General features: G+C 39.1%; 1 protein-coding gene across 1 annotated transcript; it reads left to right on the top strand.

Moving 5' to 3' along the window:
- Positions 1-385: 385 nt before the first annotated feature.
- On the top strand, positions 386-25,881 carry s1pr2 (sphingosine-1-phosphate receptor 2). The gene is made up of 2 exons (XM_079623075.1): positions 386-1,037; positions 22,933-25,881. Exon 2 carries the CDS (start codon positions 23,039-23,041, stop codon positions 24,149-24,151), a length of 1,113 nt encoding a protein of 370 aa, XP_079479201.1. The 5' UTR covers positions 386-1,037; positions 22,933-23,038; the 3' UTR covers positions 24,152-25,881.
- The last annotated feature ends 1,914 nt before the right edge of the window (positions 25,882-27,795 follow it).

Here is a 27,795-nt window from a genome sequence, read left to right as displayed (position 1 = left end):
CCAAGTGCAAATGCATCTGGTTTTTCAGGCCACATACATAAACATACGCATTCAGAAGTTTGGGAATCCCACAATGATCTACAATTATGGAAGTGAAAAATGACAAAGGACATTCCCTAAAAGATAGCAATCCAATCAATATCAATCCAAAGTTACTTGGTTCTTCACCACCAGATCTCACCATATAATTGAAGCATTCATATTCATTGTTGCCTTTGTTGTAGGCTATAAAACGTCTAATTAAGCCATATTGAAATATAGTGGCAAAATCAATAGGTCTCTGCCAATTAGATACACATGTCAATCTATGTGTGAAAAAGAGGCAAAACAAAGTCAACTCAAGAGTGGAGAGGAAGTGAGGAGGTGGAACCACAAAAAAAAGCCTAAAAAACAAAAAGAAAACATCTGGACCTCATTTCTACCCTGGGGAGAGAGAAACTAAAAATACTACCATAAATGTGACTTTTTTTATCCTGAACATTTTCATCGAGTGGAGATTTTTGCGACCGTCTACAACTATATATGTTTTTGTAATACATTTATTTTCGTTAACAGGTAAATTAGGGGTGTAAAAATCATTATCCGGGCGTCCTAAGCTCTGGCTCTTCCACGCGAAGTTGCTGAGCGCGTGCGTGCTTGTCTGTGTGTGTGTGTGTGTGTATTACGTCGCCGCGCACAGATCGCGAGGCTGTTGTTCTGCCTACAAGCTCGTGGAATTAACGATTTTTTTTTATTAAACGGAAAATACAGCAGTAACGGACACGTCCTAGAGACGTAAACGCAAACTCTGAGTATTTTTCTAGCTTTTTTGACGTTTATCTTAACCATGGCTGTATTAATGATTAGATTATCTGAAGAAATGACTCCGCAAAAGTTTTGACTTTTATTAAATCATCTGGATTGTTGGGGCTCTCCCAAACGGCTCATTGAAGACTCGATCAAGCGTTTAGGAATTACGGAACTTCATGTAAACTTTGTAAATGAAGATTAAAAACATCGGCACGCGCTTCTTCTCTCTGCCAGACATCGCACATGGGGTGAGTTTCACATCACAGCACTATAACTAACGATATCTCACTGTATACATAGGCTAGTCAAATGTTCCTTGCTGTTTCAATAGCTTTATGTCTTCATTCATTTTCGTACCAGTGTGATAGACCTGTATTTTAAGGCAGTTAATGACCACCACTCCTATGCAAATGTTTAAGACAGATGTGTGTGCCCTTCTCAAAATTCACTCTTTAACAGTAAATTGTGATGTGTTTAATTTATCAACACCGACACGTTTCTATCACCATCAGCTCAGTCATTGATCTTTCTCGCATGCACCGATCAGATAATGAAATGTGTGAGATAGTCTTATCAAAGCTTTCGACACATGCATATTCCACTAGTGTCCGTTTTTTGAAGTGTGACATGCACCAGTGTTTTGCATAATTTGCGAGAAAGTAAACCGTAAATGTTTAATCTCAGATGTAATGTGTAACATGCCTGCAGTTAAACATTGACCTGCATCCTCCAGACCTGCTGGACTTCATGTGTATTCCAGCAGCTCTTCATTTGTCAACAGGGACGGGCTCTTGCTGGGCTGAGGGCTCATTGCACGCGAGGAGCTTTTGCGATATTTGTAGCCGTTGCAAAACCCGCCGTGGGGATTCGTCCATCCGTCACCGTAAAGGATGGCATTGTTCTTAAAGGTCGTATTAATAAGACAAAAGACTCTATTATGGCATTATGCTGCTGGACTGAGTTCTCTGAGTCTAGTGTTTGTTTCTTAAAGGGATAGTCCACCCTAAAATGACAATTCTGTCATCATTTACTCTTTTGTCTTGAAACGCAAAAAAATAATTGTTTTAGAGGATTTTTACTCAAAACATAAGATATATTGTTGTCTGATATGATTTTAAAGTGATAGCTCACCCCAAAATGCAGATTTCATAATTCATAATTTACTTACTCATCCTCATGTTGTTGGATGATTTCCTTTCTTCTGTGAAACACAAAAGTGGCACTTTCATTGCATTTTTCCCATGTAATGAAACTGAATGGTAGCTGAGGTTGTCCATCTGCCTTACATTACCCGAAACCTGGTTCTTGAAAAGAGTTTTCATTTAATCTAATATCAGTTTAATTTAGTTAACATTTTAATTTAATAACAAGTTTTCAAGTTTGTTGAAAGTCTTTGTTTGATTTCAACATCATTCATGTTTGCACACATACAACAATAGTTGCAAGACATAGCCTACAAGAATCAGTTTTTTTTTTATGAAGCTTGATAGTAAAAATCAGTGCCTATAGTGTCCTCTTAGAAGATGTATGTGTTTGTTGTTCCATGGAATAACCAAAAAGCATTCAGATTTGGACCAACTTAACCAAATTTTCAATTTTGGGTAGGCTATCCCTTTATGTTTTTTTGTTTTGTTTCGTTTTTTTGGTGTTGACAGTGAACTAAACTAGACAATTGTACAGATGTAGGTCAGCTCTATTGTACAGATTTTTGTCTCCCCTGGAATCCAAGGCTACATTGAAAAGCCATTGCGCTGGTTTCTGAATTTAGGTCATAGTATGAAATGCACCCGTCCCTTAAGTCCAGAATAATCATTCACTAACAACACCTCTCTGAGATACTGACTCAGAATCACAACTGTACATTCTCTCCAGGACAAAAAAAAGGGGATGGGGTTGAGATGTTTTTGTAATCCGCTTTTGTGGTACACATTGCCTCCCTCTACAAGATAAGCTGATATGTGAGAGGAAACGCTGATTATCGCATTGAGAGTTGTCCATCTATCATCCTCAAGTGTGGGTGTGAAATGTGTGCTTGGTCACGTTACTCTTCTAAAAGCTTCAAATGGAATGATTGCATTATCTTGTCTGTTCTGGGACTGCATGCAGAGTGCTTGCAGATGCACATGGGGATTTCTGCATGCTTTTTAAACGGCTTATTAGATGGAAACAGCATTACTAAAGTGGGGAAATGACGAAGAGCTGGAATATCAGGTGTTGGATCTGTTTGGTTGTGGAGATTCTTGTCTAGGGTCTTGTGTTGAGGTGGCAGCTTTTCATCACGCTGCGATCCGATCTGTAGACAGAGCTGATATGGGCAGCATGAAGTCCGCGTTGGCATCATGTGATGCCACGCTTCATTAAACCAGAACAAAACCAGCCACGCTGTCTCAGCTGACCACCACCGGCGTTCTTCACTCACGTTCACACTCTCAGCCCGTGTCTACGTGAGAGAAACTGCAGCTGTGGTCTTAATATATAACCCACTGTGACTCTATCACCAGGTCCACATGGACACTCCAGACTTTTATTGTATTTTCTGTTCTTTTTTTTCCCTGGAACTCTGCGGAATGCATTTAAACCGCATGACAATTCTCTCATCATGTACTGATAGTTACACTGTTAGCTGGCAGCGTAAACTGTTGTCAGATTATTAGCCTATGTGAAGAGCTTTGTTAATGACAGACATTCCAATTCCAAGGAAGTCTCCTGATCTTTCCACAGAGTTCTGCGTGCCTGGATTTAGTGTAGGCATATGACTCACCATGCCACTCAGAATTTTCTCCAAGTATTCACTTTCAAAGTTTCATGATGAAGCAAAGGCTTTGCCTTCAGATATGAGTGGTACTATTCGTTATGATGGCGTCTCACAGGTTGACTGTCTGATTGTTACTTGCTGGCGCTTTCTCCTGAATTCCCCTGACCTTCATTTCAACTCTGTCCCATAAACACATGTTTCAGAATGAGGTTCGTTCCCCATGACTTGGCTCTGCATGCCCACAGGTCGCATATGTGCACGCAGACGTCAATGAGGAGGGATTGTGCATGAGAGGCGAAGTTAAATAAAAAAAAGTGAATAAATAAACGGAAATCTAAGCAAACGGAAAGATAAATAAATGTTGCAGGCGGTGGTGGGAACTGGAAGTGTGGGATTTTTGGGCTTGGTCACATGAGGGGTTACGGGTGGGGCCAGGTCACTGTGTGGGCGGAGCGATTCCTCAAGGACTTTAGCGTTTAGCATTTTGGCAAGAGGCGGAGAGTGCGTGCAGAACGTCCTGAGAAAACCTTCTCTGAGGAAGAATCCCTCAAGTCAGGGAGAGCATTTAAAACAAGTCCACCCAAAAATGAAATCACTCAACTGCTCATGTCGATCTCTCTTTTCCATATCAGGGCTGGATGTTAGTCTGGACTAACATTTAAGAGCAGTAGCACTGGTGCCACTATAGATGGTGGCAGCAGCTCCGGATTTGGTAGTGCTAGTGCTTTATGATTTTTAATCATAAAGGTAATTTAAAATCGTAAATTTCACTTGCTTGAATTTCACTCTCAAAAGGTAGTATGAACCGGACCCTAAAATAAATAATATAAAAACATTCGACATTCTGCCACAATACCATGGTTACAGTTAATGTTACAACATTTAATATATGGTGATATGTTGGTGATTTGTGGACTGAAAAGCCTTCTATAACTTGTTTGTTCATGGCACAATGTTTCTCCTTGTTTCCACGTCAGCAATAACAGAGAATTTTGCGGCTAAATGTAATGCTGTTCACTAGATCTCGCAGCGATGTTGTTAATACTGCGGCGAATTCAAACACTTTCTCACTGGATCTCCCAGTGCTATGTAGTAACCTGTTCTGACCTCGCGGTGCGCTGTCTAATATTGGTCCGAGCTGATAAACTGGTCTGTCCTCAACGAGAAACGCTGTTTCGCTCCGTTTTACTTTCCGTTTTAATTTCATTTGCTGTTTGATGTCTTTCATATGAAACTCTTATCGCAGTCTGGAGCCCTGCCATATAATGGAAGTAAATGAGGACTGGGGAAAAAGCAGCACTATAAAAGTAGTCCAAACGATTTTTGTGCTCTTTTAAGTCGGTGAACTTGAGAATTCGTAAATTCATAAATTAAACATTTGGGATTTGTGAACCGAATAATTGAAAACACTTCAAATAAACGATTAGTTCACAAAACGGTGCATGGTTCATATCAAGATTTTCAGTCAATAACTAGCATAACATTTTATGGCACTTTCTGTCATTTTGGAGCTTGACCGTTTTCATTCACTGAGTGGCTAGGATAATTACCTACAAATTAAACTTTAATGTTCTATGTTATAAACAAAATGCGGTTAAGAAAATCGTCACAATCAATTTTGGGTGTACTCCTTTAAGAACAAAAGACATTTTATACAGGAAGGTATTATGGAAGACGGTCATTTTTGACGAACCAATATGTTTTGTTGTTCAGGTCAGAATTGTTGGCGCTCAGGGATCAATGCATTGTCTGGTCAACCAGTTCAGCATTTTTTCCAATAATGCTAATCAATATCTTTGGTGATATTAATAGAGACTGGGGTTTCCAGTGCTTTAGGGCTTGCACTATTATAAGGCAACATGCCATCTTGCCTCAGCCCAAAAACACTTTTGCTGGGTGTGGCAGCTGGAACAAAATAAACGCCTTCTGTTTCGGAGGCTGCTGCTGAGCAAGTTACAACTCACAGCCGGCAATATTGAGCTTGCAGTATTTGTGCCAAGAACTGGGAGTGTCGCTGTAAAGACTTGCCTTTGCTTGGGCTGCTAACCTTCTCCAATACACACACACAATCACTTTCTTACACACAAAGACTTTCTTACTCTATGTACTGTACAAACAGTAGCATGCATATTTAGTGTTAAGACAATCACAAACACAATCCCATAAATTGATGTTGTATACACCACAGTTACTTAGCCCAATCTGTCTGTCTCACACAGACACATGCAGACAAGGCTCAGGGGAAGCTTTCTAAATATTTACTGAGCAGCGTTTTACTTTGTCCATTTTAGGACAGTTTTGGAGCCATGGAAGAACTTCTAAAGGTCTCGCTTTCTATTCATGTCTAGCATCTGTGCAAAATTACTATTTATGGGTTTATTTTGCAAAAACATCGCCTAACTGATATAAATCTGCCATACACAGAAGATCGGCAAATCTGGCTTAACATTGATGCAGGTGTACACAGATCTTAGCTTCAGAAAAGCAACACAAAGGTGTATATTGGGCAATATAGTCTATTATGTATTATGTATATATGTCTAATATGTTTCCATGGTTCTTAACTTAACTTAAAATGGTTACAGATTAGTTCCTGAAAGTGTTTGCTAATGCAAAAAAAAGAAAAAAAAGAAAAAAATGCAACTCGTTTTGTAATTGTGTGTAGTTAGAATAGCAAAATAAATAGTAATTTTTAGAGGATGAAAAAATCTATGATGTCAAAGGCTGTGTATCCAGTCAAACTTTACTGCATAAAAAAAAAAGATGACCTACGCTAGAATGAATACTGGTTAACTCGCAACGAGGACAAACATGTTTGTGTCAACCACGATGTGTTCTGTGTAGTGAATAACTGGCTGCTGAGAGCATGAGATAATTAAAATGGTTAATTTTGCATATTGATGAGCTTATGCATGTTAATATTAATACATTTTAATGTTTGATTTTAAAGAAATAGTACACCCAAAACATGTCATGATTTATACACCCTCATGGCGTTTCAAACCTGTATAACTTACTTTCTTCTAAGAAACAAAAGAAGATATTTTGAAGGAAAAAAAACAGCAAAAAAAAAAAAAAAAGTAGCAAAATATCTTTTGCGTTTCACACAAGAAACACAGTCGTACAGGTTTGGAAAGACATAAGGGTGAGTAAATGATGATAGAATAATTTTTTTTAGCTTTTTAGTACATTTTTGTATTGTGTAAATTGTAAATTTTGGTACTGTGTTGCTGAATGTAAAACCACCTTTTGTGGGCTAAATGATGTTGCAGCTTTTTAAAGTAAAGAAACCTTGCAACAGCATAATTTCCTCCTGTAAATCTGGCGCTCTCGTGTGCTACGATAATGTTAACCGTTTTTCTGGCCACGGAGAGGTTTGGAGATCGTTTTTGTGTTAGTGAGCCGTAAAACATTTCTGAACGATTTGTGGCTTGAAGTACTCCATAAAGCGCTGGATATGTAGTGATGTGGCCACAGTGCGGTTTTCAAGCGTCTACCGGGCATCAGTACGTCCAACTGCATTTAAGTTTCCAGCAGGTACTGAAAGAGATGATGCCAGACCCGCACATCCTCCCCCTCGTGATAGACAGCGCATTGTTACCCTGACTGCTTTTGTTTGTGCACCTGGAAGAAGCCCACCGAGGAAGCCCTGTTGGAATGAAGAGCCGGATTGCTCGCTAGAGCTCAGCAGATTAAACCGTGGAGGGGGGGCTTTTGTCCATCAAACCTGTTCTTTCAGTTGTGGCATCTGTGATAGGATCAGGCCCATCCTCATGCTAACGCAAAGTCATGAATGTCCATGAGTGGCAGAAAGACATGGATCCTGCCCACATGGGGGCTTTTAGCATGAGAATAGCCTGGCTCTGTGCTCTCTGGTGGGACGTTACTGCTGTTACTTGTTTTTTTGTTTTTTTTTTGCAATCATTTGTTGAAACGGATCTTGCACAACTTAATCTTGTCTTTTTACTGAAACTAAATGAAACCGTTGACATTCTTGCATAACTTGCGGTAAAAGTTTTGACTAAAAGATAGATGCTTTCAGACATTTTCTGCTGGGGAAAAATCTCACTTCTCTTAAAAAGCCAAATAATTCGTTATTGTGTAATCAGTTGGTCTGGTCTGGTCTGGTCTCCCTCGACGATGAGAAGTCTCTTCACGAATGTCTTCTGAAGTGACCCGTGGCGAACGCACGGGTCACTGATAAGACTTATGTGCGGTGATACAAAACAAAACACAAATGAGCAGACATGCCAAAGCCTGGCCCCTGAAACTCAATATGACAGAAAAAAACATGCGTCAGACAATGTTGTATATTAGATTTACGGCTTGCTGTGCCAGTAATACACTTAAAGGCCCACATGATATGATTTCTGACTTCCCCCTGTAACATATCCAGCACTGATTAGCCTGTTGAATTTGATCTGCTTTGGATCGATATCTAAACCACTCCCTATGGGAAATCAAATGACAAAGGGCATTATGCATCAGTTGTTTTTGAGGGCACTAGTGGCAGTCCAGACTCACTTATAGGCGCCCTAAGCAAGAAAAGACATAACTAAAGGTATGTAAAAAAAAAAGAAGCTAACAAATACTTTTTAACTAGTGCTTAATGTAAATGCAAAGTGTTGCAGAGCGTTTTTCGATGCCATGGAAAGACCAGCAAATATGATAATCCCTGCTGCTTAAAATATAAAGACAGCTGTATAATGTATAAAGGCCATTATACTCTGTAAAATAGTAAACATGATATTATAAAGACAACATGCTGTTTGCATGTTTGGTGTTTTTTAGCATGAAGGTTCAGTTTTTGTGGGGGGAATGGACATTGCATGGAAAAGAGGAGCTTTGACATTTTGTTCCACAAAAATGGTGGCAGAATTAAGCTGCAGAAGTTGTGACTGAATGAGTGACTTTTTAACCTATGATAATCGTGCAACTATTTTAGATCATATAATATATGTGTACATTTTATAGTATTATATTTAATATATCATAATTGATATTCATGTTATATAATTCAATAGAAAATCCTAGTTTTTTGAAGTTGCGTTCAAAATCTTGGTTCAAAATCAAAGACGGATATGCTCTTTCGGTTTGAATGATGCTTCTAAGAGCGGAGGATGCATGCCTTTGAGTCTTTGACTATAGTAGGAGGTTATAAGAGGCAGGAGGGGAAGTAAAACTTTCATTTTTACCATGCCAGACACTATGCATGTGTCTGTGAGGAAATCTAGTCTTTGTTGTCCCAAATGATCTAATATGTCAGGAGGGTCTGGTAAAAATGGAAGATCATTGTGCAGTTTTGAGACATAGCCAATTCTTGTGTTGATCGTCATTTAATACAACGAATATTTGAATCCTAACACACCCACAAACACGAATATGGAGTATTTCTTTTTTTTAGCTCTCCCCCATTCTGTTTCTTATCCCATCTGTCATTGTTGGATGAAAGGTACCAGACCATAATACAGCATCGTATCACAAAAGGCAATCAAGACTGGCTTTGTTCGTCCTTGTGGGTGCCTGTTTCCTTTGTGGAGTCTCCCCCTCTTTAATTCACACCAACAACCCCCAAACGCACCCACCCTTACACACATGCGCTATAGCATCACCCCCTCGACTGTCCCATGCACAACTGACACATATGAGGAACGCATGCGGGTCACATTTGCACAATGGTACAGTGTTGTCATGAAGATCTGGCAGTGTTTCGTCTGTCGCGAACATGAGCGCACACACACGGGACACACACATCCCATGATAAAGCAGAAGAATATGAGCATGGGTGGGGTTTGCATTATGGGGGAACAGGAGCAGGGCTCTAGAACAAAGCAAGCGCAATTTCTGTTCTAGGACCTTTCATTACAGGATACTTCCTATGTGGAGACAACAGCAGAAAAGTGTGAGAAAAGCCTTACGTGTGAAACGTGATCTTCTGCGCCGTGGTTTAGATTTAACTCGCAGATTGTCACGTTTATAACGGGGATGTGCTGCAGAGTTAAAAATATCAGTGCTCTTAGTTTGACAGTTCTGTTGTTATTCATTTTATGGTTGACATTTGAAAATTCAGCAAAACATTAGTTATTATTTAGTGGCCTTCCTGTGCCCTGCTGATGTGTGGACTTCTCATCCTTGACGTTGAAGGTCTAGATATGCCTAAACCAGCAGTAGGTTCTTCGGTAGATTAAATAATGAAGTGAGATTGCATTAGCCTAGCTCTTTATCTAATGAGCAGTAGAGACGGCGTGACCATGGCTGTGGTACTAAATTAATCCTTCCTGATGTTTTTAATCACCCTCTTGTGGGCCCTTCCTTTGATCTAAGTAGTAGACATTAAACCGTAGGGGGTTAAGGGGGTGGCAAAGAGTCAGTCAAGAATCTGAATCAGAAGTGAAGAGCCTGTGGCTGACATGAATTGATAAGAGTGAACTAGTAAGTAGCTCAGAGTACAAGGCTACCTCAACACACGTCAACATCCTCACCACACCACCAAAAACTGTATATAGCCTATACAGTTTTGGGTCAATAACACTTATTTTTTTAGAAAAAACTACATTTATTTAGCAAGAATCAAGAGACTGTAGATTGATCAAAAGTTACAGTAAAGACATTTAGCTATGATGTTACAAAATGTTTTAGCTATTTATGTTTAAAAAATGTAAATATTAAACAAGTAAGACATAAGAAATATTTCTTGAGCTGCAAATCATCATATTAGAATGACTTCTGAAGGATCATGTGACATTGAAGACTGGAGTAATGATGCTGAAAATTCAGCTTTGCATCAGCGGAATAAATTACAATTTTAAATATATTAAAATAGAAAACCGTTTTATTAATAATAAATTGTAATACTATTTCACAAAAAAATAAAAATATATACATAGTGCAGCAGCACTACCCCCAATGTCCAGAATGTGAGGCAGAGGGTTTCTCCACTCCGCTGTTTCTTTTTACACAGCTCTTCGTTTCCTGTCGCCTTTTTTCGCCCACATGCTAAGAAACGCATCGGCAAATAAACAGAGATGACAAATGTAGACCATGAGCCATGAGTTCTAATGGGCTTTTGTTTATGTATGCCTCGCAGGGGAGGAAAAGACACTGACAAGTGAAGAGTAGATTTCAGCCACACAATATTGACTAATGTTCTGAGAGGAAATAATGCGGCTAAATGTAAGCTGAGTGGAATAGCAGTTCTCTCTTCTCCCCTCCCCCGTGCAGCCGAGGGCAAACGTATACCCAACTTTCCAATTCCCCCTGCCTGAATTACTATAGCAGAACACAGTCCGTGTGACACCCCGCCACTGCCTGCTAGCCGTGAAAGGGTGCCTGGGCTTTACATAGTCATAACAAAGGCTTACCGTAATTATGGAATTAATTGAGAGTAGTAAAGATAAGTAGATTGATATCAGGTTGTTCTTCATTGAAATGAGGGACTGATTAATTATGTGTACCGTACTATTCATCCAAGTATCACTGTTTCTGTTGCTTTTACTTAGAAAGATTAGCGCACTTCAGTGTAACTATGAAAATGAATGATACCGTGTTAATTATGCAGGTTGTTGAGGAGAGGGGTGTTGAATAGCAGCTATCAGATGATTTTTTTTGCCTAGTGGATGATAAAATGGGCGAAAGAATAATAGACTTAAGCCCAAAGGATACTTTGGTTTTATGTGTATGGTAAATATGCGTAGTGCGCGTGATAAATTTCAACATCGGCATATGTGTTGTGTTTGCACACAGCCCTTTTTTTTTTTTTACTGTACAAACTCAGTAGCCCACACTCATCCCGCACATGCACTTTAAATTTGTTTTATACTAATTAGTTTGTCTAATTAACAAGGTGGCAGCACTGCCTCGGTAAGTTGTTTCTCAGTCGGAAAATAAACGTATGACGAACTACAACAACAGCGAACTATTAGAGACGGCAACAACAATAGATGCAACAATTGTTGGTGCAAAATAGCGGAGATAGGGATAAAACTGTCTTGTGCGCATGTGTTGAGCCCGTTGGTATTCATGTATACTATCAAATGGAGTATACTTGAAAAGGCAATGCAATTGGTTGTGCGCACACACTAAGCATTCACGTCAAAATTTAAGTAAATCGTAAGATATTTTCAATTGGCTTATATGAATGATTATGATTTTTATACAGGTTTTTAATTTTTTTTTACCTTTACAAGCTTAGATATGTTTAGGGGTTGGGTATTGGACTTTATAGTCAGGTTTAGATTCGGGGCATACAATTTCTTACGATTTCACCATCTAGTACGAATTATTATGACATAGAGATGAGATTTTTGACTTGGGGCCAGTTAACTTAAAAAAAAATCTCAGTCAGAACACTCTAGCAAACAAACTAGAAATGTACCTCAGCTACCGCATAGTAACTACCCACATCACCTCAGTATTGTGCATGCACAGAAATATTCACATTTTCTGCAGAATACCAAAAATGCACTTAAATTATCTTCTGTTAGAAAGTGGCCCTTGTCGGCCACGTTGACCATTAATGCTAATGCTAGACGTGACTTCAAGTCTGGCTTGTTTTATTACAATCCCTTTCTATAATCGTTTTCTGTCTTGTCTTTCATTATGCACATCTAAAAATGGTAAAAAAAAAAAAAAGGAGAAATTATTATTCCCTTAGGATGCTATTCCAGCTGTAGAGCTGCTGTGGATGGTGAAATCACAACAGCTCAGTACAATTGCATCAGAACTTGTACAAAAGTGTGCTGGGATTTTTTTTTTTTTTTTTGCATGCTTAAGCAACTTAAGTATGTTCTGTTTTTTTGTTTTTGTTTTTTTGCTATGCTTTTTCATCAAATGTCTGTTGAGTTCCTCTCAGGGTTTTTGTATAGTGAGTAATGTCAGACCATATCAAATCACCATTTCCTAATGACTTTTAAGTGTGTATTGCAGCTGAAGTTATCTGTGTAATCTCGGTGTTGTTTTCCCCCCTAGCATGACACTGTAGCTTCTGCTTCTCGACATAACTGGTAAATATTGATGAACACTGAACAGGGATGAAGTCTTGAGACATAGCCTAATAGCTTTGTGTACATCTATACTGAAGTGTTGTGTCTATATGTTTGCCTGTACAGTTGAGAAATAGATCATCATTTGTTGTGTTATTCTGCTTTGTTTCTGAGATGTTTGAGATCTGCCCTCTAGCTTCTGTATTATCTAAATGCCTGGTGCTCATCCACGTCCTGGAGATAAGAGTGGAAATCATTTCAAGGGAGGCTGTTATCTGCTGCTGAGGACAGATATTTTGTGCTTTAGTGTATTCAGATGAGTCAGAAGAGGAAAATCTCTCCAGATAGAGGATGGACTCCCTAAAACTTTCCCAAAACTTGCTCATGCACAAATCTTTTCATTTTTTGTATTATTCTACTAGGTGGTCAGGGATCTCACTAAATTTCAGGAGGTGGAAAAAAAGTGTCAAAAATATATTTATTTAAAAAAATTACATTGTTCAGTCTGTTTTCTAAAGGCTGGTCAGAAACCAGTTTATTAATTATGATGATTTTACCCTCTTGATGTCTTTTTTAACAGAAATTTGCCTGTTTTCATTTTCACCCTCCTAGAACTATAGATTCTTGCGTACAATGTATCATATCTCTGTAAAAAAAAAAAAAGGCTTTGGAAAGATATTGTGAAAAATGGTATACAATTTATTTTTGTCTCAAAATGCATGCTTTTAACAGTACTGTAAAAGTAATGATAAAATCCAGATACTTGGTTGTTCTAAAATATCTCTCAACTGTAGTAAATATTTTCAAAATAGTATTTGAATACTTTGGTAGTCACAATATAAAATCCAATAAATATATTATTATTATTTTGCAAACAACATAAAAGAAACATGATCACTTTACTTTATGAAAACTTTATGAAAATAATTTTTACTTTGGATGGAAATGTAGCTTATTGCTTATATAAGTTCCTTTAAAAGGGGATCATCATATGCGGAAGTGGTTCAACTGATCACAAAACTCACAGTTCGGATCATATTACAGTTTTTGAGTCATGGATCAGATCATTTTTCAGATCAGTTCAAACATTATTAAAGGCAAGTAAACAGTCAATGAAAAAATAACAAACACATTAATTAAAAGCATAGATGAAAGTAAATCAAAGGTCTAACTGTAGTGTATTCAGGTACAGAAATGTAATATAACACAGTGTTCACTATATACATTAAATATAGATTAATAATGTTGTATGATAATGTACCATTAATGACATAAATGTACCAATAATGTACCATTAATGACATAAACAACTACATGAATTTAAAGGCTGCTGTCACTTTAAGCTAATACATAAATCAAATATGATACACATCCGATGTATTACTCAACTGTTTATGTTCACTTCAACCGACTGCGTTTGAGAGAATACTTTTTGACATCAATTTGTGTGTACATGTATCCTTTCAAGCACAAGGAAATACAAAAGGGGAATCAACTCTGCACTATATATCCGAAGCGCTTCTCTCTGTGTGTGCGCCTGTGTGCACAGATAACAGCGGGGTGAGGACCAAATCCAGTTCTCTTTCGCCTCTTCTTACGCTGGAATGGGTTAAAACTACTTGAAGGCGTCAACTGGCAAGACAAAACATGATGTGCAAATGATATACTTTCACTCTGATGATTGAACTTGGCAAACAATCCGCGAATCACATGCGTGCCGAACCGTGGAGCCTGGATCACAGATCAGCTACGATCTGTTTAACCCCTAATATGTGGCATTAAAAACTTACCACTTCTCTACAAAGACTCTCATGCATTACGTCATTACTAAGATCTACGCTTTGTTTTTCAGGCCAATCTGTTATATCACAGTATGTCTGTCAGCATTGTAGGAGTACTGCCTCGGTTTCCAGAACTCTGACGCTAATAACTTTAAAAATACACTTCATTTCTAGGAATGTTGCCGTTTCCGCACGGCCGATCGATGCATGGCTATGATGGAGATACGCTCTGTGGAACAGTTAGAGGAGGCCCCAGGCTTTGTTACAGAGCGGCAGCATCGGTGCGCTAGGACGGTCGGCGTGCATTGGTGTTTAGGCTTGCTTCAGCTTGCCCACATGCATCTTGACTCGTGAGAATGAGGCTACATGGCAGCGTCTAATGCAGCTTTGCTAGTTGCGGTAGTATTATTGTAGGACAGCATGCGATCTAAAGACATTAAAAGTTTGTGGTTTTCTCTGATTGAAGTGTATATCACCCACAGCCTCCATTCTACCAGCAGACAATGCATTACAAACACATGCATTGCGTGGCTTATAAAGGAATGTTCTTGCACATCAGTAAATGCAAGTCAGGTTACCACATTACATAATTGTTTTACTTGTGCCACAGTTTGTAACACTCAAAAATGCATTGATAGCTGTGCAATTATGACATGCATTTCTGTGCACTACTACAGTTCAAACGTTTAGGGGTCAGTACGAATTTAAAGACATTAATAGTAAAAACAGTTTATAATGTCACAAAAGATGTCCATTTCAAATAAATGCTGCTCTTTTAAACTTTCTATTCATCAAGAATCCTGAAACAAGTGTATTACGGTTCCCACAAAAATATGAACCAGCTCAACCAACATAATTTCAATATTGATGATAATAAGAAATGTTTCTTGTGCAGCAAATCATCATATTAGAATAATTTCTAAAGGATCATGTGATACTGAAGACTGGAGTAATGATGCTGAAAATTCAGCTTTGATGACAGGAATGAATTACATTTAAAAAAATATTACAATAGAAAACTGTTATTTTAAATTATTTTCTCACAATTGTTTTTACTGTATTTTTACGTTTAAAAAAATCGTGCCAACTCCAAACTTTTGAACATTAGTATACCTGTTTTTTTTTTGGTTTTTTTACAGGCAAATAATTATTTTTGGTGGTAATCCGCAGCATGCCAAAGATACTGCCAATAGAGGTTGACTTGAATTTAACCTGTAACATTCCTTTCAGATGAAACTTCTTAAACACTGCACTTGTTTTGTTGTATACACAATTAAATATCCAGTATCGGTTAATATTCAAACATAACCAATATCGGTAATTTAAAAAAAACTTGAATTTCAGCAAATAACCAATATGGTACCAATTATATTGTGCATCGCTAGTTCTAAAAATATCACAGAAATGTTTAACATGCAACAAAAATAACGATTATATGGGAGCAGTGCAGTGATACGGTGAACATGCATGAGTACATTATGGATTATAGCACGCTAGGGATGTGAAGATATTTTTACACCGGTATATAAACTTGTGACAACTGGTATTACTGATATTTTTAATGCATGCTTGAATTTGTGCTCTCGCATGCTCTCTGTATAGCCTAGGCCTATAATTGGGGGGCATCAGGGAGCCGCTATCTATCAACTGGGTATTAAAATAGCTTTTGAATGTACGCTCGCTTTTCTAATTCACAATCACACCTACTCTGACTCTTTGCAATAATGTCAATAATGGTCATGATCTGCATACGCAATGCCGCTCTCAATTTATAATTGTGGCGTCTTGTCCAACTGAACTAAATGTTTTTTATTTCTATAAAAAAAGCAAAACGACAGTGGAGTTGGTGCCACGGTGGGCAAGTAATGTGATTGGTTTATGGCCGAACACCGCGTAACACCGGTTACACACCCTACCGCAGCAAGCCTGCAGCATGCTTGAAATTCTGTGTTAACCAATCAGAATCCTCGACCAGGACTATTTGTTTCATAAACTGGCCTATATACTTTTAAAATACATATTTTTCCAGTCGTGGAAGTATATGTCAGACCTGGGTCACTAGCATGGTTGAATGAGAGTGTGTTGAATAGAGCTTTGTGGTCTTGGGACTCTGTGTTGTATCACCTTCGCTGCATTGACTGGCTTTGAATCATAACTCTTTTGGCTTTGCAAAACAGATGGAATTTTCCTCCCCCATCCGTCTGTAAGTGCTCTGCTTCACCCTTTTACATCTGATTTTATGGAACCAGCTAGCAAATCAATACAATTATGTATGACGTAATTGTACAGCTCTCCAGGCCAAGGTATTATCAGTTTAATGATCATGTGATATGAACTGATTCCATTTTGATATTACTTAGACCTATATTACAGTCCCTCTACAATGCATTCAAACCTGAAAGAACATTTTTGAGTACAGTGTGCGTGATGTTCTGGTAAAGGTTTCCTCCAACTGCTCTTTAACACGTTTGTAGGATTTGCAGTTGAATGTGCTTTGTTTGCATCAACCTGATAACATTTAACATTGTAATAACATTTCCCAAGAATAAGCTCTAGGTAATGGTGCAGTTGTGGTGGAGCTGAAAAAAATGCGGTCATGTGGATGGTGATACTTATCACGATGGGGACAGGATGTAGAATCAGTAGCTTGCCTGAAGCTCTTCAAAAAGCACAACAACAACATAAGCGGAGAAGGAGAACTTTGCTCATCTATTTACTGCAGACCGCAGACAGGCTGACACTCAAGCTGGACTAAAATAGGTGGCATAAAGTAGGGTTGGGCATTAAAAAAAAATATTGTATTCAAATATTTGGACTCTTTGAATATTAATATATTCATATATTGAATATGAATTGAATATTCACATTTTAGTTCATTTAAATGACGTTTAACAAGAAGTTTTTTTCAGTAAGTTTACAAAGTTTCTAAGCTTACGATTAGGCATTATACACAACACGCTTACGTTATATCTTAAGGTATTCTTTTAGTTGAAAACATTAAACAGTGTGTGTGTAAACTAGAAATATAAAGAACAAAAGCATTTAAGCTCAAGCAGCACGAATGGGGAAAAAATGCTAATAAAGTGTTTATATTTTTTCACGTTCATGTTGAGAAAAACACTAATATCCACATGCTCGGGTGAGAACGCGCTGCGCTGACAGACATTGCAGGGACACAAGTAACGTGTGCTATGCGTAGTTTCTAACAGCGCACTTTGTGTTTTCTGTTCTTAAACTTTGTGTTTTCTGTTCTGTTCTTTCTGGTCTCCCTCAACGAACTTAAAGGAAGCGTATGTCTCGCGATCATTTTGCTCTCTGATAAGGTATCATCTCAGCTTATTCTGGTTATTTAACATGTACAAACATGAGAACCAGCCATAATAAGCTGAAGTGAAACATCTGCCTATTAGATGTTTTGTTTTTTCCTACTGTGTGTGGTTGCTGACGGTTTGTGAAAGCTGCAAAGGTGTAAGATCTCTCTGGAGAAAGAGGCAACTGGTGTCTAACTGATGCCTGGTAACAGGTGCGTTGTGGGAAACACGGTTGCATAGACGCGACTGACTAATTGGGGCTTATCAGGTATTGCTGGGAAGCACAAACAACACCTGGGGCCTTTGTAGACTTGTCACGGGGATGTGGGCGGGGTCCTGCCCGAGTCTGGGGTCATCAGTTCAGGTTTCACTGACTGTGTAACGAGAGATGGTAATCATATGGTTGCCTTGTTGTGAACTGTAACAGTGACCTTTATGATGACTCAGTTCTGATCAAATCAACAAAGGTTTCTCGAAGTTATGTCTGTCTGTCACACACATTTGACACAAAACAAGCGGCTTGTTGCGTGCCTCTGCTCATTTCCTGCCGCACGTATCACACCTGTAAGAATCCGAATAAACTTCCTCTGCTCTGTTTTTGCGTCTCTCGCTTCCACTGAACCTTTCCCACATTAACTGTCTAGCTCTCCACTAGTCAGCTATCAAGTCTGAACAGGATGTTAGTCTTCTGACACCACAAACACTTCCTCTGGCCTATAACAGTATAGTTGTGTACAGGAAGACTGCTCTTCTTAGCCAGCTGGACTGAGGAGTCCTGCTACTGGCGATGCATTCACAGTTTTGTCTGTGGGCCCTATATATGAACGTTTTGTTTATCTTTCAGTATGATGAATATGGTTTTCTGTAGAGGAAGAGACAAACGATTTATTTCAGACGGGACGATCTGGCGTCCCTTCCAGTCTGCAGTTGCAGGACAGGGCGGGGATACTTGTAAAGTGGGGCAGGCCGGAGACGACACTGCTGTGCCGACAAACCAGCCCATCGGGTTTCACAAGCTGTCGAATCCCATGATGAAAGTCGGCAAGGTCTCCAAAGTAACACCGAGGACCAGAGTGCATGTGAGCTGGAGCTTGCAGACGACACACTGAAATTACAAACATAAGTTGTCAGTAGCGAAACTACCTTCTTAATCTTGTTCTGAGAGTGAAATTTCAGTGGGTGGAAGTAGAGCTGTTTTGAAACGCGTCCTTTGGTTTCTGAGAAGGCAGCTTACACATTTTGATGGGTAATTTAAGTTTTGGTCGGATGCTGTAAGCTGTTGATTGTGTACTGAAAATAGTTTGAATTGTAGAGCTTGCATTTGGTAGTTGATGCATGGTGTAATTTTGGAGCACAGTGTGCCTTTGGAGAGTATCAAGTGAAACATAACCTGGACAAGGAGACCATTGTTCTTCGCTGCTGCTCAAGGAAATGGCCTTGCTGGATAATATTGGCATTTGGCAGCAGGTTTGTGGCACTGTCTGCGCAGCTGTACCTTATTGTGCGTTTGTAGGTGACTGAGACCCGTTTCCTGGTATGTTTACATAAGTCCGCATCTGTGAGTGAGGGGTTTTGAACTGTGTGCAGCGAACAGAGATGTTGAAGTGAGGTGTGTGCGTCACACAGATGTCTTAGATTCCTGCCTTTGTCTCCAGATGCCATTCCACATGGTTGCATAGTCTCTACAGTGACTCTGGCCTGACGGGGGATTTGCGTCTTTCAGTGTTGAGGCTTTGGCAGCTTTGCTCTGGCTGGGCTGATGATGTGTCTTGAGCAGTGAAGAACAGCTCTGTTTGAGTCCACTTGTGAGTGGTGTAGTCTTTTGTAACCACCTGCCTAGAGATATTCTAGCCAAATATCTTGATTCGTCTACTATATTTAATCACAAAAGTATGAAAGTGTACACCAAAGCACATCCCATTGTATTCAGACTTCACTCTAAGTACTATGGGATGTACTTATTGGGGTCTTTTGTCATTTGTGAGAGTAGGTGGCAGACAGGAAATTAGAGATTCTGGACATGATACAATACCGGGGTTCAACGTATTGAGCATGTGTGCCTAACCACTAGGCCACAGCTCAAAGACACCTTGCGGCTAAATACTTTATCTCCTGGAGATCTCTTGTTTGCGCTTTTGAATTGAAACAAAAGGCCTTTTGCATGTGATCCGACACTTCATTTCTCTCATGTTTTTAATGTAAATGTAATATTTAAATCTGTAGTTTAAAGTCGCAATGAAATAGAAGTTATTTCCCGTATTGTGACGCGCATCAGAGTGAAATGGATTATCAAAAAACAAAAACAATATAGGTCATGCACACAAAAAATCCATAGTTTGTTGATTGGATGGAGGCAGATCTGAATGCGAGCTTGCAATTAATAGCAAGAACGGGACCAGGTTTAAGTGAACAAAATGAGTGAAAATCACAGTCTGGCAGAGAGAAATCTGTTGTTTCACCAGAAGATAGAGTTGGGATGTTAAAAATTAAACCATGAAACATATGTTTAAAAGAATTGTTCACAGTAAGATCGTTAAGATAGTACATTTAGAAAATAGGCAAGTTTAAGTAAAAAAAAAAAAAATCAAATCCATCTAGTTGAACATCAATAGTGGTTGAATAAAGTGCAGGCGTGTAGAACCATTCTGAAAAGTGGGAAAACACATGGATATTATGTTGGATATTACATTTTCCACAACTTCTTGGCTATAAAGTAGTTCCAGTCTTGATCGCATCACAGTTGCACGTAACTTGACACATTATAAAAGGCACTGGACAAGCAAATTGTATGACAAACTATTTAAATTTCAAAATTACGTAATTCTAGCAGCTAGCCAAAAGCTGATTGGGGTTACTGTCCCGCCTAAAATAAATCTAAAATACTGTAATTATGTGTAATAATGTGACTGAATGTCTGAGGCCAGGCCAGACGCAGGTAATCACACTTGTTTGCTCACATTCTGTCTCTGACCTTGTTACTCAAATCTGTGCAATATTTTTTTATGCATTCAGCAGTCCGTCATCAATTACTAAACATTCTAGTATGTCAATCTCAGCATTTCCCCTATGTATATAGTCAGTCATCAGCAGTTGAAAGGGGGTTTTAGATTAGGGGAAAGTTTTATAGCCTTTGTGGCCTTGTGGAAATGACACACTAGTCAGTTGTGTTGGAGATCTAGGTGATTCTTGTAAAATGTGATAGACATTCAGATGACAAGGTGATGGTTTCTGTTATGTTGTTTTACGCATCTCGTGAGGTTACAACACGCAGTCTGAGAGTACTAAGACTAAGCATCCAGTCCTACATACAGTGCAGTTATGTGTAGGTGTAGAAGACTGTCTGTCACATGCACTTTTATCTTAGTTCATGGGGTAAGAACAGATTGTAGCTGAAGGACAGTTCTGGCATGGCGCCTTTACTCAGTAGGGAAATTCCAGAACACTACTTGAGCTATTTTTGGTTTTCAACATGTGTCTGATCAGTGCAGGACCACTGCTTGATCCTTAGATAAAGCCTAGCGCACACTGCGAGGATGAAGCTTGTTAGGGAGCGATTGTAGCTACAGTCCGGAGCAGAGTAACCTTGTGTCTGTAATTGTGTTTATGACAAAAAGGTTTCAACCTGGCATTAAGATGTGTCAAATACATGTGTAAATGGGTTCTTGAATGTTTTATGTATTCTGGGACGTGTTTGTGAGCACACCCAAACAAGCGATTCCAACTTCACTGTGTTGTACCAAACACAAAAATCATAGCTCCCCTCCTTATCTTTTTCATTCACTTCCTTTCCTGCTCACTCGTAGGATGTGTAACATGAGTTTGTGCATTTAGTTGTATATGTGTGCACTGTGCAGCACAGACTGATCCCATAAAAGTGACTTGTGATGAACTTAGAGGGGAGGGTCTTGGCGAAATCTGAACACAAGTTATCACAGGAGATTTGAAACGCATGATAATACCAGGTGGAAACGGTAATGCAGCTAGGACGACCTCTGAAACGGATCACTGAAAACACATCTTAATAACAGGGGGGAACAGGACCTAATGTGGACAGGCTGACCAGATTTCACCTTAAGGTTTAGGTCAGACAAGACTTTGCATAGCATTATGTGAAGCATATCATTAGAGCTGACATTAAAATGGGGTTGAAAGATTTTTACCTACAACAAAATTGCAACAAAAAACAACAACACTCCCCCATTTTCCATTGTTTGGACACACAAGTAATCCCACCACAATGTGTTAATGTTGCCCATAGGGATGCTCATATTGACCGTTTAACCGTTAACCGAAAGTAAAAATTTTGACCGGTTATTAATACTATCAGTTAAACGGTTTAAAAGTAAAAAAAATTATATATATATTTTTAGCTTTTTTTGTTGTTTGTTTGCTGCATGGTTAAAAAAAAATAGTATAGCGTATAATTGTTAACTCACGCCTCACGGGGTGCGTCGACAAGCGCAACCGCACTCGCCTAAAGACATATTTCGCTGAGCAAGCAAAATGAAGCGAGCGAAAAGAAGTAGCCTACTGTGTGGGACTATTTCGACAGAAAGGGCGACAAAGTTACTTGCAAAATATGCTATGCGATATTAAAATAAAGCAGTAGTGCAAGTACAATGCAATAGGCTATCACATCCACAAGCAAATGAAAGGCGCTTTCTGAAGTTGGCCACTCTAGCGATACGTTATCTCTGTATTCCCGGGACATCTGTGCCATCATCGGAGACCCAGACTAACCCCACCTCATGTAGACATGTTACTTAAAAAAAAATAAGAATGGGGGAAAACATTTTTTTTTTCAAAGCTTCAACCTGATTCAGTGTTTTCTTCTTGTCATCTTAATTTGTTAATTATTTAAGTTTAAAAAATATATTTAGTGTAGGCCTATTTTAGTCTTTTAATATATATTATTTCATTCTGTTTTCTCTGTTGTCACTGTCAGAAATGCTGCAGGTGTGTGATCATTTGATGTGAATCCAGGTTCTGTTGTTGATCTGTTCTGCATGCTGCTGTTTGCACGTTAAATAAACCCATGATAATTTTTTTGGTTGTATTTTTAACGGGTCACAGACACTCGTTCATTTTATTTTTATTTAATGCCAATTCAATATTATAATCTTATCAGTTAACGGTTAATAATCGGATAACGAGCGGCGGTTGTCGGTCGGGAAAATTAACCGAAATGAGCATCCCTAGACTCAAACAGATTGTTTGGTGCTTTTAGAGGTGCAGAAATTACAGCTTTTAATGATTTGGTCCGTTTTTTAACATTTGGCCTGTCAGTAATTGTTATTTTTTGTATTTGTTTCCAGGTGACACCTAAGAGCTTCCTGGGCCGCTGAGACGTGACTGCGGGCTGGGCGTCTCGTTTCCTGTGGCCCTGCTGGCCCAGACAAGCTCAGACAACCTGCCCTCTAAATGACTACTGGCCGTCCGGTTGCAGGGCTTTGCCAAGCTGTCACCATGAGCAAATACTCCCAGTACTTCAACAAGACCCTCATACGGGTCCACTATCAGTCTGCCAAGCAGATGAACGAAGCAGATTTTAAAGACCGCATGGAGAGTAAACAAAGCCTGGACACCCTGAAAATTTTATTTGTCATTATCTGCAGTATCATCATCTTGGAAAACCTCCTGGTGCTTATTGCCGTGTTTCGCAACAAGAAGTTCCACTCGGCCATGTTCTTCTTCATCGGAAACCTGGCCTTCTCTGACTTACTGGCTGGCTCTGCTTATATTGCCAACATCTTTCTGTCAGGCCCTAGGACATTTCATTTGGTGCCTGTCCAGTGGTTCATACGAGAGGGGACCGCTTTCATCGCCCTGTCCGCCTCTGTTTTCAGCCTGCTGGCTATCGCTATAGAGCGCTACATTGCCATCACCAAGGTCAAGGTTTATGGCTCCAACAAAACTTGCCGCATGTTCCTTCTGATCGGAGCGTGCTGGGTGATGTCCATCCTCTTGGGAGGTCTTCCCATTATCGGCTGGAACTGTATTAACAACCTGGAGGATTGCTCCGCTGTCCTACCCCTCAACACCCGATACTACGTCCTGTTTGTCGTCACCATCTTTACCATCATCTTGCTGTCCATTGTGATCCTTTACGTTCGCATCTACCTTATTGTGCGCACCAGCCAGCAAGAGGCCACCAATTCTCCAGCTTACGCTCTCCTGAAGACCGTCACGATCGTGCTGGGCGTCTTCATCATTTGTTGGCTGCCTGCCTTCACCATCCTTCTCTTGGACACTTCCTGTACGATCCAGCAATGCCCTATCCTCAATAAAGCTGACATCTTCTTCAGCATTGCCACACTGAATTCTGCGTTGAACCCGTTGATCTACACGTTGCGGAGTAAGGACATGAGGAAGGAGTTCCTCAGGGTTTTGTGCTGCTGGGGGCTGCTCTACTGCGGCAGACCTCCTCACCGCTGCATGGTGCCACTCAAGAGCTCAAGCTCAATGGAGCACTGCACCAACAAACACGAACATCAGTTAACCCCCATCATGCAGGACTGCACTACCTGTGTCTGATTTCGTCTCCACCGTTCCCAGGTGCTTAGAGATAAGGGGAGACTCCATCTTGGAGACAAGGCACAGAAGCGTTCAGAGACCTCATGGATGAAATGAGAATCACAATCAACGTCTTTGGACTCTTGCATTTAGAGCAGATATCACAGGTGTGGTACTGGACTCCCTTGTGTCCTTTGCTGCTTCTATCCTTGCAAAGGTTTCTGACCATCACAGAATAAGACCATCACATATTTGACATTTTCAGGCAAATTAAAGAAAGCCAAATTCAAATGGGAATATGTATTTTAGCTCTTTGACAGAACCCGAAAAAACCAAAATGTAAAACACTGCACTTTGTAGACTTCTAGGCAGTTAGGGATTGTATATTTCTCCTATGCTGACTAACCTACCAGAAGTCAAATACAAGATGTATCCTATCCACAAGTTTGACTGCCACTGTCATGGTTCAGAGATATGAGAGGACATACTGAAATGTAAGGATCGACAATGCACTCCACATGAGCCAATCCACCACGCATGCTTGCAGAACCTTCCCTATGTATTTATCGAATTACTTGATATGATATACATAACACCCTTTGATTACCGACAAGAAAAGTATTCCGCTTCATTGTATTGCATGAAAGTCTAACCTGTGTAAAAACGAATATGTATGGCAAACCTATGTACAATTGTCAATGTTACTTCTATTTGTCCATCTAAACTCACTGTCCCTTTCCGGTTTTTTTTTTTTCATTCCTAATTTTTCCTAAGAGGAAAGCACAATCGGTATATGATTACTGAATTCCTGAAATGAGTTTCTCACAGCAGCCGATGTAAATTCTGGATCTGTTGGCATGACAATGTTGTAGCATCGCTGCGGCAGCGTGTGCTTCGTTTTGTGCCCTCTTGACGAATGGAACTGAATCGAAGAATGAAGTGTTACAAGCGAACGTTTTCGCTGATCGACAGTATTACTGAACTTTATTGTTCACCTGTTGATTATTGAGCTTGCAGCAACAAGAAGGCTCACACACTGTGAAGTATTAACGACATTTAAAGTTAATTGAAATTGATAGGCCGTTGATGGGACAAATTGAGTATGACTTTCTCTATTTTGAAGGCATGTTCATTCTGACATATGGGGAATGTTAGGTGTTACCCTGTCTTTTAAGGGATCACAAGTCTTCTGAAGAAAATTTAAACTTCCTGCAACCATAGGAAGTCCGGTGTTTCCTATGCTTCCTCCTGTTGTTATGAATTGGCCTTAATGTTGTCATACGTTAATGTCATCACACTTTCCCTTACACTCTCATACCCAATCACCGATTGATCCCAACATGTTTTAGTTTCCTCTGTTGATCGGTTTAGTTCAGCAGAGAAAGCACTTTGGCAGCTTTTCCAATGCCGGTCTAATGTATTTTGGTTTTTCTTTCTTTTTTTTAATGCATGAAGAGTTTAAACCTGTGTGAGCATCACTATCACTCCGTTCAATGTAAAATATCGCCTACCCTGTGGAACAATGCTAGTTTTTTTATGATAAATATATTAATGTATGTATGTATGTATGTATCTATGTACAGAATGTATGTAATGTGTATACGTGTAGAATGTCTTGTGTGCAATAGCCTTTTGTTTAGTAGCAAGCTACCTGTGCTAAATCGGTACAATCCAAAACACTAATGTAGGTACATACACATTAGTTCATTCCTTTTTTTTTTTAAATAAAAAAATAAAAATAAAAGTCATTGCTTGATTGTCATTCTCTAATTTATATTTTTGAAGGGTGTTGTTGAAAATTATTATTGCTTCTTGATTGATGTTGGTAACCAGACGGTTGATGATAGCCATTGACTTTCATAGTAGAAAAAAAAATACTATGGAAGTCAATGGCTATCGTCAACTGTCTGGTTACCAACATACTTTAAAACATATTTTGTGTTCAACAGAAGAAAGAAACTTATAGTTAGTTTAGTTTATTTCGGTCAACTTCAAAAGTAAGAAAATAAAAGAAAAACAATTTACAAGCAAACATAGAAATGAAAATTCAATTATGGTGTAAACAATATTTTTAAAAGAAAAAAAGTTGCTTGACCGAAAAGGTCTCGGCTGAAGCTTATGCTTATTGCGCCGATCCTTTTTACATTTCATTTATTTTACACACAACACCAAAGTCATCTTGCATACACAGAGAATGACTAAAAGAAAAAGCTAAATTCATTCAGCTTTGTATAATGTAATCTTCATTTTTTTTCTTAAAGCTAAATATGGATTTACATGTTTTCAGTTCATCATCGAGACCATTCCACAGTTTAACCCCCTGAACAGACAGACATCTCTGACGCTGGTTCTGGTCTGTGGTTTACTGAACATGAGAGTTCCTCTGAGCTCATAAGCAGTAGATTTCATCTGAAACAGATTTTGGACAGTCGGGAAAAAATATTTTGGCTATTTTAAATTCTACGAAGTCATTAAATTAAGGTTATATTTAATACATTTAATAAAATAGGTTAGAGTTTATGAATAGCATGTTTGTTGGGTGATGATCTGTTTTATTTATAATTCGTACTGCGCGTTTTTTGCAGAATTACAATTGGTTTTTATTGTTGTTTTGTATGTATTTCCCCAGATCTCTACGCAATATGCCATGTATGGCATTATTCGAGACTGGTGCTGTATGTTTAGGGCCTTTGAATCAAGAAATTGTTTTATTTTGGACAGGATAGCCAGAGTTTTTGACATTTTTGTTATGTGGGTTATGTGGGATTTCCTACTGAGCTTGTGGTCAATAATGACACCTAAGAATTTAGTTTCACTTACCATTTCTAGTTCAGACATTTCAGTTCTGATCTGGACATTTATATGTATTTTTTTATTACTGAATAAAATAAATTTAGTTTTATTTATATTTATTTAATGACAATATATACAGGTTTGGAACAACATGAGGGTGAGTAAATGATGACACAAGTTTCATTTTTGGCTGAACTGTCCCTTTAAGTGTAACTTCTGAGGCGGTTGTTGCGTGCTTGACAGAAATGATTAATGCCACTACGCAATTTGCTTTGAATTTCAGTCCTACGCAGTATTGGGTTAACAATCTGTACTCAAGAGCTTATCCCACATATTACAGAAATCGAAAGAGACAATAAAAAAAGGGAAACTAAATGTTAGCATGCACGAACATGGTTAAGAGCAGACTCGCTATGACATGAATCTATTTACTAACAACATTGCCCAACTGCTGGCCTTGATTTCTGACAGCCCAATAAGTGCCAGTTCCAAGGTTTTGTGGGAGTGCAGATGTTTAGCCAAAGGGTTTTATAGGAAAAGGGGAGTATGACTAGATCAATGGGAATGGCATTATGGGAAAGGGGTTGCTGGGACGGCATGACCATAAGCTGGGGTACTCTTAGCTAAAAAAAAAATAGAGATTGTGAACCCTGACTGAGTGGGCTTAAAGATGGTCTGGCCTGGTTGTTGTCAAACATCCAGAATTCCTGAGTGGGAACAGCAACCCACCCAGGGAGACAACACAGCTGGGAATATGGCCAAGAGTTAACAGGAAGTGACGTCAGTCATGGTTAAACAGCTGCAAACATATAGAGTTGTTCTCAGTAAATTCTGTGTGTGATTCATGTTCATTCTCTACTCCCACTCCACGC

This window comes from Phoxinus phoxinus, assembly GCF_949152265.1.
Source record: "Phoxinus phoxinus genome assembly, chromosome: 1".
Classification (NCBI taxonomy): Eukaryota; Metazoa; Chordata; class Actinopteri; order Cypriniformes; family Leuciscidae; genus Phoxinus; species Phoxinus phoxinus.
This window is presented reverse-complemented; position numbering and strand designations above follow the sequence as displayed.

Bases quoted from the DNA above. Each gene is read 5' to 3' on its own strand.
- s1pr2 (XM_079623075.1), top strand. From the start codon at position 23,039: ATGACTACTGGCCGTCCGGTTGCAGGGCTTTGCCAAGCTGTCACCATG.